Source organism: Cydia amplana, chromosome 10, assembly GCF_948474715.1.
Source record: "Cydia amplana chromosome 10, ilCydAmpl1.1, whole genome shotgun sequence".
NCBI lineage: Eukaryota > Metazoa > Arthropoda > Insecta > Lepidoptera > Tortricidae > Cydia > Cydia amplana.
Window position 1 is genome coordinate 9257401 of NC_086078.1, and position 19054 is coordinate 9276454.

Consider the following 19054-nt stretch of genomic DNA (forward strand, 5'->3'; position numbering starts at 1 on the left):
GTTTTCCTGACTTTCGAATACTTTCCTTATGCAGAAAGTAGATGAATCAATGACACAATAGTTATTTTCGATACAAGTGCAAAAAAGAGGAAATTCGAAACGAGTGGCGATAAATTAAAACACGACCGAAGGGAGCGTTTTAAATCGACACGAGTTGCGAATTACCTATTCGCACGTGTATCGAACAACGTTTTACAGTACATATGGCACTTTAAAGTTTCGACATACGCACGAAAAGTGCTATTTTACGCACTAGTGCGGAAAAGTAGCCCCATATGTACTATAAAAGTATTTTAGGACTTAACAACCGTCATTAGTCATACTACCCACAAAAAAATAAAATAATCCGAATTGTACTCCACGATAATCAATAAGTTTTACTTATTTTCAAATAAACTTATACATATAATTATGTTACGTGTCATTAATAGTAAGTGAGTAGGTAGGTATGCGATTCCCAGACAAAACACGTCCCTCAATTTGCGTGTGTTGCGCACCCAATACAGTAACGCAGCAGAAACTTGTTAAATAAAAATTCCACATTTGCATTTAAGACACACACCAGGCACTATCAAGCCGACCTCTTTCCAGCACAATCAACATACAAAGACAAGGGGCTACATAAGCTACATTACGCGGGCATCACTTCATTGTGGGCACCGCTCTAATTGTAACTACACTCTTGGGCACCATCAGCCGCTCAGCGCTCCGGCGGGTAGGCGTGTGCCACTAATCTTCGACCCCTACATACCAATACTCCACCGAAAAACTACGATCAAACTTACACTCTAACCATATCAGCGTAAAGCTCAATTTTAAGTAAAGTTACCTGGCAGTATTTGCAAACGTAGCGAGGGGTTAACACACACTATCAACTCATTAAATTGCATCGCCTTTTTAATGAGTCTGAAAGTGAACAAAGGATATTGCGCGATTACATTAAGTACGTAGTTGTAGCTAGGTGAAGTTTGCTTTCAAGCGTTTGTGTTCCGATAGAGTGGTTTCATTTACTTCGAGCTATCGACGTGTGCTTCTAATCGAATATATCTGACCTAACCTAAGACCAAGCCGGATTTTCTCAAATAAGAATAAACTTGATAGACTAATTTTAGTTTCTGTTTGGTAAATTAAAGCAGAGGTTTATTTTCAAAGTATATTAACGATAGATAAGAATTGTGCATATTAATCCGAGGACGAGTTCTCAACACTTGTCTGCTGTAAACATGTTTTGTTTGCATACCATATGACATTCGTATTTTAATAAGTAGTTAATTTTAGTTTAATCTACAAGTCTTGTTCATTGGTTATTCATTAATTTTCACAAAAACCGTGTATATGTAACTATAGGTATAATGTACACCGGGCCGCAATTTTTTTCGAATGGATTTCATTTATAATGTGTCTATGCACTTTTGCAGCTAGCTGTACCTTGAATCTAACATAATTCAAAGCTGTCCACGTGTAAAGCAGCCTCAGCTAACGACCTGCGCCACATAACCTAAGTAAGCAGCAACATATTGCAGACTACCCTCATATTTACGCGCCGAATATGCTATAAAGTGATATCACGTGATCGTTTCCCGGGTAATAGTTATAAATTACCCGGGTAGTTTATAAAAGCCGGTTAACCCGAGGTAAGCGGACAAGGAGTATAATTTATTATTGGGAAATTCGCGGGTGTATGAAAATACGCAGTTTGGGATGTTAACTATATGTACTATGGAGATTATATTATTTAAGTATAATCGATTATTTACACAATGGAAGCATGTTGAGTATCAGAAGGACAATTTTGTATTGAACATGTTATTGATAGTTTTTTTTATATTACCGTCGTATAATGCATGTACTTACAAGTAAACTACCTTTCATTCTTTTATTTTTTTAGAGAGATATTTAATTCTTGGTCCTTGTTCAAAAGTATTTGTTACAATCTAATTGTTTTATGCAACAACAGATAATATTACAATTTATTTCATTCTTTATAATTTCTTGCCTCCCAATAAGTACGGACTAATACAAAAATTAATTGAAAGGTACAAGAACAGTAGCTATGTTGTTCACAATAGCAGCTGGAGTGTATTTGTAATGTGTACAGATAATGTAAGAGTTAACCAGATACCTATGAGTCCTGCCCTAGTAGCACGGTCGCATTTTTATCGTTTATCACCATGCCTTTCACGTTCTAACAAGTATGTAAGTGCGAAAGTGACGGGCATAGTGATAGTCGATAAAAATGGAACCGTGCTGAGCCCGCTGCAGCAGTTGTTAGCAACGTTAGATAAAGTAATGGGCATTTTGTCATTACATATTGGCGTGTGGAGTAAGAAATATGCCGGCTGCGGCACTGTATCATCTCGGCCGGCCCTCGGCGGGGAGTTATTATACCGAGACGTACAGTCTGCGAAGATATATAAAAGATGAATATCTGTTTATTATCCGTTCTAACTTTAAAAAAAATCTTAATTGTTATGTCATTTAAACAAAAGTAGGTACTGCGTTGACTCGTCGAATATCGGTTTTACGTTTAAATTGGTGTCGATTGTATAATAATCCAATATTATTATGGAATAATAACATCAATAAATTGCTCTGATAATTAGCTTAAGATAATTTATAAGTATGTTACGATTCATAAGTGCTTGTTGCTAGGCCTACATGAATAAAGATATTTTTGACTTTGACTTTGACTTTGAGTATTTTCTTTATGCGTTACCAATCTAATATCTAATAGTACTTACAAACACTTAAAGACGTCTAATTACCCTGATTTTTGTTTATATTTCATATAAAACATAAGTAGGGGTAGGGTAGCGCGAAATAGTTATTTTCGAAACGAGTGGCGATAAATTAAAACACGGACCGAAGGGAGTGTTATAAATCGACACGAGTTGCGAATTACCTATTCGCACGTGTATCGAACAACGTTTTACAGTACATATGGCACTTTAAAGTTTCGACATACGCACGAAAAGTGCTATTTTACGCACTAGTGCGGAAATGTAGCCCCATATGTACTGTAAAAATATTTTATATGTTTAGTCGCTGATAACTCTTACAAGTATTAACAACTAAACTCTATAAAAATACATTTGAAGTAGAAAAAACCGCAATAACTCATTTTTATACATAAATACCATTAAAATAGTTGCGGACGCGATTGTACGTCGTTTCATATTCGCGAAACCCGCAGTATATTTATTACAAAACTTTCAAGGTGACTGAGCTCTTTGCGATCTGGAAATTATTTTAAAAGGGAACTTCACTTTGACCCAATTTTGTGATACCGATTTAGTCAACAAAATCATAATTTTATCGAAAGTATCACTAGTTCAAATTAAAGCAGGTAATAAGTATCTAAATATAACGGGCATATATATTATATTTTTTTATTATCTTAAGTCCTTTAACCTAACAGGCCCAATATGCATTACAATGTACACTCCGTTTCAATCTACATACGTAATTACTGTAATTAGAACCTTTCTTAAACCAAATAGAGTAGCATTTCTTTTGTATTGCTTTTTCAAACAAACGTAATTCATCCCAATTTACTATACAACAAGGTTCAAATTAAAAATAGGAATGTTTTGAATGGTGGGTATGAGATTAAAACTAATTTATGGCATTAAACGTAGGTATTATTACTATTATTTGTCTTTAACTTAGTAGAGCGGTAGGGTCGGTATCTCAGAAGGTTTGGCAAGTTCGAATTTTGTTCAGTACGTACATTATCACAGGGATCGGATACCGGTATTTCTTGTATGGGAACGGAAACGGTATTTTTTCGTTCTTTGCTAATTACTTCATTTCTAATTTGGCAATCTAATAATACGAAGTCGTAACCTAAAAACACAACTGAGTCCTACATTTTGAGTATAAAATAATTCGAAAAATATGGTTATTTCTATGTTTTTGCAAAAAACCGGTTCCGATCCCTGCATTATCATATACGTCAAAAAATCTACTTTTATAGCAGATTATTTTACACCGTAGAAAATTAATTTAGAGAGGATTTTCATCAATGATTGCGAAAGGAAAACTTGAACCTTACAGAAACATGCGAAGGCTTTACGACCGAAACAATCTACATGGAGCCTGTTCTCGAGCGGAATAAATAGACACAATAACCGGTAACGAAATGTTGAAACAAAAACCAACGTGAGCAACACGCCGAAACCAGAACATAAACGTTATATCGGCGATCCAGCCAAACTGCTCTATCAAAATATAACGACCGCGATAAACCCGATGGAAAAGAAAGCAAACGTTTCCATCGAATTTCCAAAGATCGTACAATAAATGCATCCTCTTCTTACCATTATAAAATTCCTATTTCTATCTTTCTCGCGCTAGATGTTTCCTGTTTTATGAGAGAGTCGATAATATTTGGACCGCGCCGCGAGATATGAGTGCTAAATATTTTATGATGTCCAAAGTGTCGATGTTGACTAGGCTGCATCGCTCATCCATCTTTTTATAAAAAATAATCCTTGACTTAGCAACCGTATAAAGCATAACTGCCGCTAGAATGGCCCGGGTGCGGGCCGAGGCAACAGACACTTCGTTTTCTACCTGTCGGTATTGTATGAATGTATGTAAACACTTTATTCACACACAGGTGATCCTGTGATGCTTTCTATAGATTCTATAGTATAGAAAACGAAATGTCGGATGCCTCGGCCCGGACCCGGGCTGTTCTAACGTGAGTCATCCTAAACTGTGCAACTTGCAAGACAGCAGGGTCCTACTATATACAGCTATTATTTACAAATTACTACTGATGTGATATGAACGCACTGTACAATGTAAAGAGATCTTTTGATTATTAGTACAAATCAAAGGCCAAGGGTACTTATTAGGTATTGAAAATTCATTAACTGGGCACAAAAAAAAATTAAGTACATATGTGGTCCCTATAAAAATCGATTAACTTAATTACAACTCAGTTTTTTGTCACGTTTGTCTCTTACAAACGGTCTTGTCGTAATGCCATTAATCTTAGAAGGCTGGCAGCGCAGCAAACGACCTCCCGTTAAGACCCTCCATGGGCTGGGTGCCCTGTAATATGCTTGTATAGCCCAAACGACGCATAACTAAACACCGCGTCCGTACAAGCAAAACACGACCTTCCACTAATTGCCATTAGTGTCATTAACGCATAAACCTTGCTTGTTTTTCCAACCTTTGGTGCCGGATACGAATGGAAAATAAGAAAATAAAGGAATCCCACTGCGAGAAAAAAATACGTAAGATGTATTTTCTCGAAGAGAAGCGTGTCGGTGGCATTGTTAAATATATCGTCCAATCAGTATCCGTGGAACGAGAAGGAATTAGCGTTTGAGAGCGCACAGAAACCGAGTCCTGGTCCACCCTTTTGTGCGGTGTAATAAAAAAGGTTATTTGAATTTGGAAGAAGAATTAAAAAAAGAAAATGGATTCCGCACTAATTTAAGCAGAGCGAGTTCCTCGACGATTTTAGGGGGGATCGAGACGATTTAATGAATCATGCATTTAAGTTGAAAATCCGTCTCTAATACGCTTTTCAATTCTTATTGCCGGTACCCGAAAAGCTTTGACAAAAGTCCTTAGTTCAAAAATCCACATAATGAGACGGACTGTAGTCAATTAGGCTTATCTCTTACATACTTAAATACACTTCACATTATTTTCATTATTTTATTCTACAGATCTGTAACATTTTTGAAGTGAAAACTTCTTTAGCGGCGCTGGGCACTTTTTGAGGTGGGGAAAAAATGATAAACTCGAGACAGCGTAAGGCGATCACGTGACCATAAGGTTTAGATGGCCACTCATTTAGATGGAATTTAAATCAATTAAGAAAAACTCAATTACATAATTCAATAAAGCTACATCTTGATGAAATCGCTAATAAAAGTGAACTCTACTGGTGAATAAAACTCAAAATATCATGACCAAATATATTTAGATGCGAGGTCTGCGTGGTAACTTTACAATTTCTATTCGAATTTTAAACAATTAACGCTACAAATTTTAATTTCGAATCTTAAACAAGCTCACTGACCAGCAATTTCGGAACTAAAGTTTTTCAATAGAAAGGAGGATGGGTCAATTATACATACTGCAGACATTTTGGACTAGTCATTGAGTTTTAACTTCTGTCGGCACTCCCGGAGTGCAACCCGTTGTTTTTTTATAAATGCTTTTCAACAACAGAACGCTGGATAGGTGTAAATATATTTAAGCGCGTTTTACAGGTCCCTAAAAAACTAATCACAGATAAGCGACCTCTCGTCCCTCATTGATCCTCCATCGGAAAGGTTACTAAGGCACTTCGTCTTCATTCGGGAATCCCTTCAAGGAACGTATCAGTTGTAATGAAAGCTAATTCTTTCATTAGCCGCCGTGACAACGGGAGAGATTGTAAGGCAAACGAGAACAAACGTCGACAGTTGTACCTACGCATGTGCGTTATAGGTTTTTAGTGTAGAGGAAAACTGTTGAGATACGATATTAAGTTACTTAGAAGATTAGTAAATTCTAAAAAACTCTAAAAAACATCAAGTTAATTTCATTTCAAATTGTATTGAAGTTTCACCTGTTCCGGTATGAACTAGAGATTGCGAGAGACAAGAATTAAATGTACAAGGTGTATCAGAACTATTAATCGGCTTTTGAAATTCAGGTTCAATCAATACCCGAGGTAGAATACATATTTTGAAAGTTAAACCAGAGTTCTCAAACAAAATTCGCAACCAAAACTCACCCTCACTTAGCTGTTAACTTATCTAAATGCAATAACGTAGATACTTTCATTTTATACATTTTCTACTGCAGCACAACCAATACATTCCATTTATCAATAATATAAATCGAAATCCGATCTGACAAGGCGTTAATGGGAGCTCAATGCAATTTAAGATACCCCCGTTGGTATTAACCGAATTTCTTTTGCAGTCCCGTATTGACATCGGAATAAATCGATACATTTTATTGTTGTAACTGTAAGAGAGTGTCACGTAACTTAGAAGGGGAAAGTGTTACGTTTTATAATGTCAATCCGTTTCGTTGCTGTGTAAGCTGTGTTCGTTCTTAGTAAACTAATAAAACTTGTAATTTTGTCTCAGTAAAAAAAATGTTTCAAGGGTTTGACACTTTTATAAAGCAAACAAGGAAAGTACTTCCCTACACACGTACTTAAAATGCTTAAAACTAGAAAGAGATTCGACTATCAGAACTAAGATAAGAATGATACCAATGATGATAATTATTAGGAATATCAGGTTAAGTAATAAGTATACATAAAACAAAATTTTAAAATGCATTTTTTTATACAATTCTAATCCGAAAAAAAATCACCATTTAACCGTGACAAGAGGATATGTGATATACATAAAATAAAAAATACCTAAATACATGTAGCAAATGATAATTAATTTTGATGTAAATAATTCAGAAATGTCTAAGCGAAAAAATATAACTATTTACCCTCCCTCCCGTCAACTTGCGTAACTGCCGCTCTACGATATACTGTACGCCCCACGTGATGCGAGGTGGCATTTTAAAGTGAAAATTGAATTTGCAAGCGACTATCGAAGACGCTGCCATCAAAGGCAACCCCTGCACATGTATACCAAAACTGGTTTTCCACGAAAGAAAGTTGAAAAGTATACTTTCCATTGAAATCCTGTTGCATACATACATCAACATACTCTTTTTTAGTCTGACTCTCATTCAGGATAGATGAATTTAGCATTAAATATTTAATATTCAACAAGCCAATTAAATATTTCATATTCAACCAGTAATTTCATTACTTCATTTTAATTTAACTAACCTAATTCTCGGCTTAAAAATAATATTCCCTAAAATAATTAAATTCCAATTCGGAATCTGATATTGCGTAGACCTCGACAAAATGACTCCAAATTAGCGACATGTATACCTATCTATTAAGAATAGGACGTCTCGAGCCCATTTAATTAGTGACGGGGTTTTATCATCCGCCCTCTTTGTTCCGCCGTCTCTGTTCGTTGAAAATTTCAACTCTAATACCGCCATATTGGCAAAGCTTAAATTGGATGTACTTAATGGCAAAATTTCTATTCTCTCCAGTTTATAATAAAAACTCGTTTCCAGAAATTTGTTCCTGATTCTTGAGTATTTCATAATGGTATTTCTGATGTTTGTAAAAGTTGAATGGAATTCATGCGTGCCATCTTTGAAGACAAACACACAGTTGGCAGTAAAACAAACTAACGTTCATTGTCGCTTTTATGATGGCTTCGCGTGAGGCGGGTCAGATGGCAAACAAATTGTTACTGTGACTCCAGTACTTGGAAGTACTATATTATGGGGATCATAGGATACGGTATTTTATGTCTTTTTGCGTTTAATAAGGTATGTATATTGATATTTAAAATTTCATATTGCTTGGATCTTAATCTTAATTTTGAGTTTTTACTGTAACGTTTTTTCTTTTTCATTTATTTATGGCAATCAAAGTGGATATTGAGTAATATAATCAAATAAAATGTACATACTAATCTTTACCTCCAGTGTACTCGTATGCTCAATATAACGATCAGTTTACAGTAGCACCGTCTCCTTAATAGGTTTTGTGTTTGATATAAAAAACGGTTTCTATTTTTAAAACCTGGTAGTTCATTTTCATATTCATTAACTTAATGACAACGGTATCATCATTATCCAACCGCAAAAAGCAAAACATCACTTAAATTCAATTTATACGAGTGGCCCATTCAATTAGTTATCTAGATTTGGATGTAATCATGCCTTTTTGTTTGATTGATGGTCTCCAATCTTCTTCAATTTACGTCCCTCTAATTGCGGTTTATAAATGCACTTGCATTTAAATTACTATTTTGTCCATTAAGTAAGAAATCACTTTTACGAGGTTCCTCACAAAAAACGCCATAATGTCGAAGGTGAATATAAGTTCAATATGGTTTTTAGAAATACGCGTATATTATTGAATATTCCAGTGCTAAATAATATGCAGTGCTCCATAATGCGCGCACCCATTACCAAAGCCAAAGCGATCCCCGACCAAACAGCAGCGTAATAGGAATTTAGCAGATGTTCCGGAACACACCTACAAGAGCATATGCAGCCCCTGCGGAGCTCAAGACGTCAGCGCGTTTAAACGCCAATTAATTATTAAGGGACAGAGCTCCTTCCTTTGCTCTTTGACGGCGACTGTACAACAATGTGGCTAGCTCTCGTGATTGCCTGCTTTGTAAATTGCATTAGCGTGGTCCGCTTGTGTTTCCATTTATTTATATACCACTTGCGTTGGTTATGGCGCACGGCATCCTAACTTGTGCTCGAATGTGAATACTACTTACTGTTGTATATTACAAGCATAATTAAAACACATTCTTTGTCATCGTGATGTTACTGTAAGGGTAAGTTTATGTTACAGCTATAAATGTATCATGATTTACTCTTTACTGGAATATTATACCTGGAAGAAATGCATAATTCCTTAAGGAGTCCAGAAATCTTTCACGGAGCGCGATCGCATTCTTTTAAGTCCGTATTATAAGGGGCAGTAGAATTGCTCCATAGATTTGAATCAACACCAGGATCGGGCTAGTTGCAATTCATCATTATTATTCCAGACAATTTATCAAGCGGTTGGCTCGGCTCGCCGCCCCGATCGCACATTCTAACGAGATGGTGAATTTTCACCGAATAATTTGCGAACCGACGAATCACGTATTGGAATCGGGAATGAGGTCGGAATTGAGATAGAAGAGCTGAACATGGTGATGCTATAAAAGGAACTTGGAGAGGAAGGTCACTCAATTAAAGAATATACATACTGAAATATAAGTATACAATATATATTTTACTTACAGTATAATACTCGCAAATCGAAAATAAGACAAAGGCCTAAGTACTCGTACCAATTTGAAAATATCACTCTTTAGCAATAAGACCGCATGTTGCCTAGCATAGTTTAATGTATATGTTTGTTAATACAATACAAATATGTATAATATATTTATACAGTATGTATAATTTCAAACTGCATAAGGGTAAACGTAATACAGAAAAAAAACTCAAAAACCCACCCCTTTCTTCGAAATGTCAAAAAGATTTATGCTAATTCTAAGTTTTTAATAAACAATCCAGGTATGAGATATGTTTAAATATTCAAAACGCCTCATATATTAAGTTATTCTATAATAAAAAATGAGATATAGATTTTTATTCGTTCTATTCCCTGAATTTTAATAACCGTCAAAAATAATTAATTTTGGTAACAGTATATTTGTGATTCTCTATATTAGAGGAGTGTGAAGAAAGGTACATACTTACTGGTTTAAATTTCAATACATTAGGAATATTAGCATGACATTTTGCTTTGTCAATGGAGCGTCTCGTGCAGCGAGGGTCGATACGATTACCGGGGCTTATTACTGCGACTTTATCATATTTCAATTTACGATCGTCACCCGGACTTATCGAGTAGAAAAATCAGAGGGCTGAGTACCTCCGCCGATATAAATCAGAAATGAGACGTCTCATTACTGCCGCTTTGATTTATTGATCTAAGGTCAGATTTCTGGTGGTTTTAAATATGCAGCTCTTAAAAACAAAATGTATAAATACTAAAAGTTACAAATATAAGAATTTTAAGTCGAGCATTAGATAAGTCGAGTCGGCGGCAAGAAAATGCTTGGTTGGAGGGAATAAGAAAACGGTCATAGTTTAACAACTATGACCGTTTTCTTATTCCCTCCAACCAAGCAGACTTAACAGTCTTACACAGTTTCTGTCGCTATCTCGTGGATAAGAAGCCTAATCACCGCCGTCGCGTCTGTATCGGGCCGGCGAGCGCGCGGGCGTTCCCCAGGGTAAGCTTTTGGGACCAGTATTCTTTTTTTGGTTTACATTACGTTGTAAGTGTGCCGAATTACTTTGCGTCCCGCTTTTTATACGGAAATTTGTGATTTGTCTTTACGATTTCGAGATAGTGTATTTGTGTTATAAGTGTTATTTACATTACTTTACTGTTAATTTATTTAAATGGTGTAATAAATCGCATCCACGTAGAAATTTAGTGCATAAATTATAATACAGTATAAAATCTATTTCTTGTAATTCTTGTAGAAGAAAAACAGGAATTATAAAAGCCTTTTCAACGAGTAGCAACCCCAAAGCTATTAATAAAGCGACTATGAACTTATCGAAACTTTCCCGTGTAACTGCACCGGGTCGCGCACCAACAAACTTGCTGCAAACTATTTGTAATACGAATTTATTGTTCTTGTTATACGTTAACACTGCAAATTTATTACACTATTAAAATCGAATTTGCTTTCTTTGATTGTGAAAGTTAATTCATATCATTATTTGATAATTAAATCGGAAAAACCGTTATTGTGGCAATCTTTTTACGGTGTGATAAATGCCATTTACTAAATGACTTTTATACTGTTTTGTACACAAAATCTTCATTAAAATTAATCAAAATATTTGGCATCGTAGGGTAGTAGAGTCGAATAATAACTAAGAGTGTCAAGAAATTCACAAAACGCAGCATTTTAAAGGTCAGGAGAGACATTTTTAACTTTGACTTACTTCATCCCCATCTTAAAATCGCAAACATTTTACAAGCGCTTGGTATCTATGTAAAAATAACCTAATGGAGAAATCGGCCCCTCAAAAAAGAATTTATTTGGCGAAAAGGCGCAGCGGCGGCGGGCGTATCTAATGAGATAATATAATAGCCGTGATTCTCGGCAGCGCCGTTCGCGGGACCGAAAATTACCGGAAAACTGCAGGCAAGGAAGCGAGCTTCTGCAAAATAGCAAGCGTTTTATTTAAAAGAGTTTCAGTATCTACATCTCATTTTAAGATCAATGCAAATTGGTAGTTAACGGGAAACAGGATCGGGGTAAACTTTAGTTGTGTTCAAGTTAAAGACAGTTCGTCGTTTTTATAGCCGTAAAAGGGAATTAAACTTTAAACAGATGACTCCGTAGACTATATCCAGTTACTCACTAGTGGTCCAATGCCCGAAACCGATAACTCTCTACGGAAAATTGTTAAGTCCTTAAAAATAACAATTAATGGATTTTGGTAAAATAATTTCAGCCTAATTAGCCCCACACAACTTCCTAGGTACCTATGGTATTATAAGGATTAATATCTTAAAGTAACATTTTTAACCATAAAACTAAAATGAACGATTTCAAGTTTATCGAATACCAGGCGCAGGAGGGTCATATCGAATTGGAAATTGATTTTGTTGCTCCCGAAATAGGGTGTAAAGATCCCATTGTAATATAGATGTCAGCCATATGTCGAGCCATGTTTGCCCCTTTAGCGTCGACCTCTAGAAATGTTACCAATTTTATTTTCGCATCAAAAATAACAAAGGCAGAATTCGTCAACTTTATTTTTATGTCCCAATTCTTTTGAATTTATTCGGTGCATCGGTTGCTAAGCTAATTTTTGCTGACCTACCTAATAAACGTATGCATGTAGCAAGTCTAATAGCTTATACCCATTATGATATCATCACTATGAAGTGCAACTAACAAAGTGGTTTTAACGTTATATTCAAAAATCCTCAATAGTTATATTTATTAACATATACCAATATCAATGAAAAGTGCTCAGAAATAAAACAAACAAAAAAACGATTGTGGACTAAGTTCCCATCAACCCCATCAATCTAGGTATGATTGACTCACTATAAAGCATGGAATCCTTTTAATCCTTTAATAGCTATTCCGGTCACAATATGTTTAACACAACAATTCGGTTTAGTACCAGTCCCCTCGTTTTACAGTCAAACAGAAACATCTTAATCATTACGCTTCATAAAATTCTTAAGTGATTGCCTGGGGGACGGTTGCGTGGCTGCGAATTGATTTTGAAAGTCCATCTTTTAATGTAATCCAAACCCCTTGAACACGCAATTGTCATTAAATTTACCAAAATGAACTAGTCGATTTTCCTCCACTTTTATCAGCTCAAATAACTTCAGGACAAGTGAGCGAGTGAACTCGTATTTTTAACATAGTCACAGATAAATAAAAGCATAAAATAAAAACTAGTGAAAGAAAACACATAACCAAAAAAATATCTTGCCTTAAAAAACCGGTAACATTTTTGACCAAACAGAAATACAAATTGGGAAAAAATTACACAGCTGAAATACAGCATCGCATAAGTTAATAGTAGTCGGCCGCGGGCGCGAGCAGAGATAATGAAATTGTGTACAGAGGCGCAACGAGCCGCGCGTGTCTCGGCCAAAAATCCACTTAACAAATTGCTGCTGATTCGAAGGGTTCTGGATTGTTGGCCGCTTTTACCGTTACGTCAATTATACCGTGTTATCGATACCCGAACGCTTCTGTTAAACTGTTTTGTTTCGCGCGTCCGGCGTGTATCAAATTTTGAATTCATGACGGACGCCCGTTGCGTTGTATACCTATCCCTGTGGGCATGTTTTTTTGTTCAGGATTTGTTTTAACGTATAAGATGTGATTGTTTTTTTTTTCAACGTAAAAAGGCAGCAATTACACTAATTCTAATTAAGGGACAATAATAATTATATTAAACGACCATGTTTTTCATATAATTTAATAGCAGCAGTATGCTACAATTTAATTTACTAAAACCATTGGGTTATGACGCATGCATAAAATAATTAAACCATGAAAAAAGTATCATGTCGCCGGGGCGGCATATAAAAAAGGAGGATGATAGCAGCAAATTGCGAAAAACACGACTGTAATGAATTCGGCGCGGCGTTTCGCACGCAATTGCACAATTTCAATTATCACATTAGTACGCGAGTGTACAGGGCGCGGCCTGATGGATTATACAGGGGTACATTAGTGGCTTCTGACCATGATAGTACCTCGCAATTGTCATTCAATTAATGCAAACTAGCGTAGGCATTGCAATGAAGAACTCCCACGTAAACATTTGAGAGCCACGCCACCACCGTCAGCGATAAACCAATACATATTCAATGAAGAAAAATCGATTGTAATCTCACGCGTTTGAACCGCAGTTTAATTTACATCAAACGTTGAATCAAGTTTATTAGCTGTTAGGAAATTTCCACGATCAACTTCATGCCTCGCCGAAAAGCAAAGGAAAGTTCGCGCACAAAGGCTGCCGCTCATTTTTTTGTTTCCAAAGGTAGGAAAAATTTGAATGGAGCGAATTACAAAAACCGACGAACGGGTCGGCAGGGCTGTCCCGATGTAAATGGTTATCTAAACATTTTTCGACATGAAAATAAATTGACTATAGATTTTATTAGCAGCAGTAAAAACAAACTACTTTAAAGTTTCCAATGTTTACAATATTTTAATATGTATTTCAGTAAACATATTGTTACCTAACTTCACAATTTCAAGCGATATTTGTTAAACTCAGATTGTTCGACATCTAATAAGATGTGGAAATCAATTAAAAGGTATACAGATATAAGGTCAATGTGGAGACAACCGTCTATAAGGGAAGACCGTCTACAAGCTCTTGCATTTGTACACATACTCCGCTTACAGAAGGTCCATAGAGCAGGAGTGAAATTTTCCCTGTCTGACTGTGTCTGGGCGACGTACGCGTAGTAATACGAGAATTCTTGCCCTATGACGGCCTTCCATGCAATATATGTATTTTACATATATGCCGGTATTCTCCACGTTGACCTATCATAAGTATTTTTAAACATTTTCTGCGATCAATTTCCTCTACATTTACTTATTCATTTTCGCAACCCTACATTTTGAATATCGAACGACGTACGATCGGGAGACGCCTATCTCTATTGAATTCCCGAAAAAGGACCAAAAATAAAGGCACGTCCCGACAGCACCTACCAATAGTTCAATTCCATTGAAATTTCGATATTTGTCAGTCTGAGTAGCTCGTGGGCATTAATCTAAACATTCGAAATTCAAATTTATGAATGACACAGCGTGAGCGCGATGGGGTATTTTAGGCGGCTTTTGTTTTTATTTCGGCAGCTAATTAAAGGGCGTATTTTAGTGGTATTTTCTAAATTTGATTTTTGTCAAATATGATGCCAGCCGCAGGCGTATGTAAGCGAACGGCGTGCTCAAAATGGCCTGCTCATGACCCTCTTGTAATAAAAATTAGGTTTCAATGCTAACTTTAATTTTCGTAGCTTATTCACTGCTAATTAAGGTAAACTGCGATGGCCAATACTATCACAAAAAAAAAATAGAATTCTCCAAGTAGGCCTCAAACGCTCTGTCATGACTTCATGAGACTCATGAGTCAATACAAAATGTAGGTACATACAGTGACATCTTTTAGTGACGTGAAAAATACACAGCAACATTTATAAATATAATTCGTTTTAAGAAATACTTCCGCAGTTGGTTTCAACTTTTTCAGAGATTCGCAAATAAGTGGCATATGGCGTACTTTCTACATTTCATTGTTCTCAAATCATGATTGAGTGGTGTAATGAAGGTAAACTTTTGCCCCGCAGACTTCGAGGCAACAAAAATAGCCAAAGTGCAAACCGAACCGAACACAAAGTTACCGAATCGGGGAAATGCATTAGCCTGAGTTTTGAGATTGATTAACATTTCGGTACACGTCTAATTTCACACCTTTCGTTTGTGATTAAAAGGGGAAGAAAAATGATAAATACTTTTCACTTTCTCCTCTCATGTACTCAATGGTTAACTGGAAGAGATCCCTCAAAGGTATAAGTTCGCCTTTGTACTTCTTGTTGTATAATACTGGCTAATCAATATTTTGAATTTATACTTCTTCTACACATTATGTATTCCATTGATGTATGTTGTCACTTCAATAAACAAAGTCAACAAACAACATTCGTTATCAGCACGAATTTATATTTTAAATAGATTTACACGTATAAAACTGCGTATTCTAGCATTAAAAGTGAATCGGCAAGTTTTTACAATATGTGCGTGTATATTTTGTGAAAATCCGTGAAGATTTAACAGTTCACAAATTTTCCAATATTTTCTGTTTTGACATTGGAACAGCTGTAATCATGTCAAATAATACTCTTAGTGCAATAAAACCACTTACAAATAGAGAGGGATATTCATCATGGAAGTTTAAAATTCGTATGTACCTTATACATGAAGATTTATGGGAGACCGTCATCGGATACCCTGAAGGTAATCATATCTCAGCTGAGAAGAAGTTGCGTAACGATCAAAAGGCGTTATCAAAAATATGTCTCACTGTAGATGGTATGGCTATTACCCATGTAAGGTCATGTAAGACAGCTAAAGAAGCTTGGGATGCCCTGGCGTCCGCTTACGAGGACAAAGGCTTAGGGCGGCGTATAAGCCTCGAACGGAAGCTGTACAGGTACTGCCTTGATGATTTTGACTCTAATATAGAGACTTACATAAATGCTGTCATGTCAACTGTGCAAGATTTAGCCGATATAGGCAAAACTATGGAAGATGCTTCAATAGCTGCAATTCTTCTTGGTGGCTTAAGTCCTCAATATGCACCTTTAGTAATGGCTTTAGAAAACTCGAATATAGACATTACTGTAGACCTTATTAAGACGAAATTATTGAATGAACTGAATAAGCCAGCCTTAGATAACCCTAGTACTGCTCTTCGAACCCGAATGAACCCGATCAAGCCTCAATCGAAACAAAAGAAGCCGGTAGTCTGTTATGATTGTATGGAGCCAGGACATAAGCGGCCAGATTGTCCACATAAGAAGGAGAAGAGACAACCCGTTAATCATAAGAATTCTCTATGTGCGCTGAATGTTAATGACGGCTTTCAAGATGATAAATTCTTTATTGACTCTGGTGCTTCGGCGCATATGTCGTCAAGAGTAGATTGGATGGAAAACGTACGAGGTTCTTTAACTGGGACCGTGACTATTGCAAATGGTGAAGTATTACCCAGCAAAGGCGTCGGAGATATTTCTATTACCAGTTGCGGTCACAATACTGATATAAAGAAGATTACGGATGTAGTTCACGTACCGAACTTGAAGTCTAATCTTATTTCAGTCAAGAAGGCGGTTGATAAAGGCTTTAGCGTAGTTTTTGATAAAACTGGTTGTAACTTTTATGATTCTGATGCTTTTTCCTGTAAAGGTGATGTAATTTTACATGGTTCTGATTGTGGTGGACTGTATTCATTAGACTGTACAGTCAACCCACCTCGTCAATTATCCGCATTTGAGACACACTCCGATGTTTCTAGCTTTAAGCTTTGGCATAGACGTTTAGGTCACCTGTGCCGCATTGGAATGGATCAGCTAAAAAGGGTAATGCAGTAGGCGTCGACTACACAGCGGTAGACAAGGAACCATGCATCTCCTGCATTGAAGGTAAGCAAAGTCGAAAACCCTTTAAAAAGGTTTCACACAAAAAGTCAACCTCAGTTTTGGAACTTATTCATTCAGATGTCTGTGGTCCCCTGCCTGAAACTTCATTTCAAGGCAATAAATATATTTTATTTAGGTGTACATGAGTCAGCACCGAGGGCATTGTTTAAAAAATTAACCGAAATTTTAAATCGTTTAGGTTTTAAACAAACTCCTTCTGAATCATGCGTTTACACTAAGAAGGTTGGTACCGAGTCTATAATACTCGCCTTCCATGTCGATGACATTGTCATATTCTATAGAGAAAATAAAACGTTAGACGTCATAACTGACTTAAAGAATTATTTTAGCTTAAAAGTGCTAGGCCCGTTGAGCTATTATTTAGGTTTGAATATTAGTAGCAAACCTAATGAGATTAAATTATCTCAAGAAACTTACATTAAGGATTTACTGCGAAAGTTTAATATGTCGGATTGCAAGTCTATACCTACGCCATTGGAAGCAAAAAAGTTGTTACCGTGTGAAGATGGTAATGTAAACAATTCGTCGTTATATCCATATCAGCAATTAATTGGGTCACTGATGTTTTTGGCTGTAAATACGAGACCAGATATCGCTTATGCGACATCGTATTTAAGTCAATTTAACACTAAATATGACAAAAGTCATTGGATTGCCGCAAAGCGACTGTTGCAGTATTTAAAAGGCACTATCGATTTGGGCATTATTTACAGGAAAGGCGGTGGATGTCTACACGGTTATGCTGATGCAGATTGGGCCAATTGTCCTGTAGATCGTCGTTCCTACACAGGATTTTTCTTCACCATGGCCGGTGGCGCTATTTCTTGGGAGAGTAAGAAGCAGTCCACCATAGCCCTTTCATCAAGTGAAGCGGAATTTATGAGCTTGTCGAGTGCGGCGAAGGATGCTGTGTTTCTGAGGCGGTTGATGTTTGAACTTACTGGTAAGTTGACTACTATACCAATTTATAATGATTCACAGTCTGCGCAAAAACTGGCACTGAATCCAGTTCACCATAACAGAACCAAGCACATAGATACAAGATTTTATTTCATACGTGATTTATTAAATGACAATATTGTTAATGTCATTTACACTCCTACTTTGGAGATGTGGGCTGATGTGCTAACTAAGCCGTTAGCTCGTACAAAGCATCAGAATTGTGTGAAAGGTATAGGTTTATGTTTATAATCATAATTTTGATTACGGGGGAGTATGTTGTATAATACTGGCTAATCAATATTTTGAATTTATACTTCTTCTACACATTATGTATTCCATTGATGTATGTTGTCACTTCAATAAACAAAGTCAACAAACAACACTTCTTACTAATTGTATGTTATTTTTAATATGTCTTTTTGTACAATAAAGAGTTTACTACTACTACTACTACTTATATGACGTCGGGTTTTGAATTTAGTGGTTTAGTGGTTTGTTAAGGCATTAGTATCGTCCTGAAATTACATACCTTTTGGATACTAACATCTTTGTTAAAATGTCCGGTATAAGGTAAACAATCACTTACCTATCTATAATAACAGGATCTGAAGGAGTCTCGTTTCTGTTGCCACAACTCTTCTTGTCACAACACCGACTGAAATAAAATATACTTACATTTTAAATATCGTCAATTAGTTGAGGATATAATTGTTTAACTATACATCCTGAATTGTACCAGTT

General features: G+C 36.1%; 1 protein-coding gene across 1 annotated transcript in view; it reads right to left on the bottom strand.

Annotated features, from left to right (window-relative positions):
• The window catches only part of LOC134651339 (transcription factor collier), a 74912-nt gene that overhangs the window by 22696 nt on the left and 33162 nt on the right, over window positions 1-19054 (bottom strand). The window contains exon 7 of the mRNA XM_063506414.1: window positions 18900-18968. Within this exon, the coding sequence (XP_063362484.1) occupies window positions 18900-18968 (69 nt within the window). The remainder of the gene's footprint in view (window positions 1-18899; window positions 18969-19054) is intronic.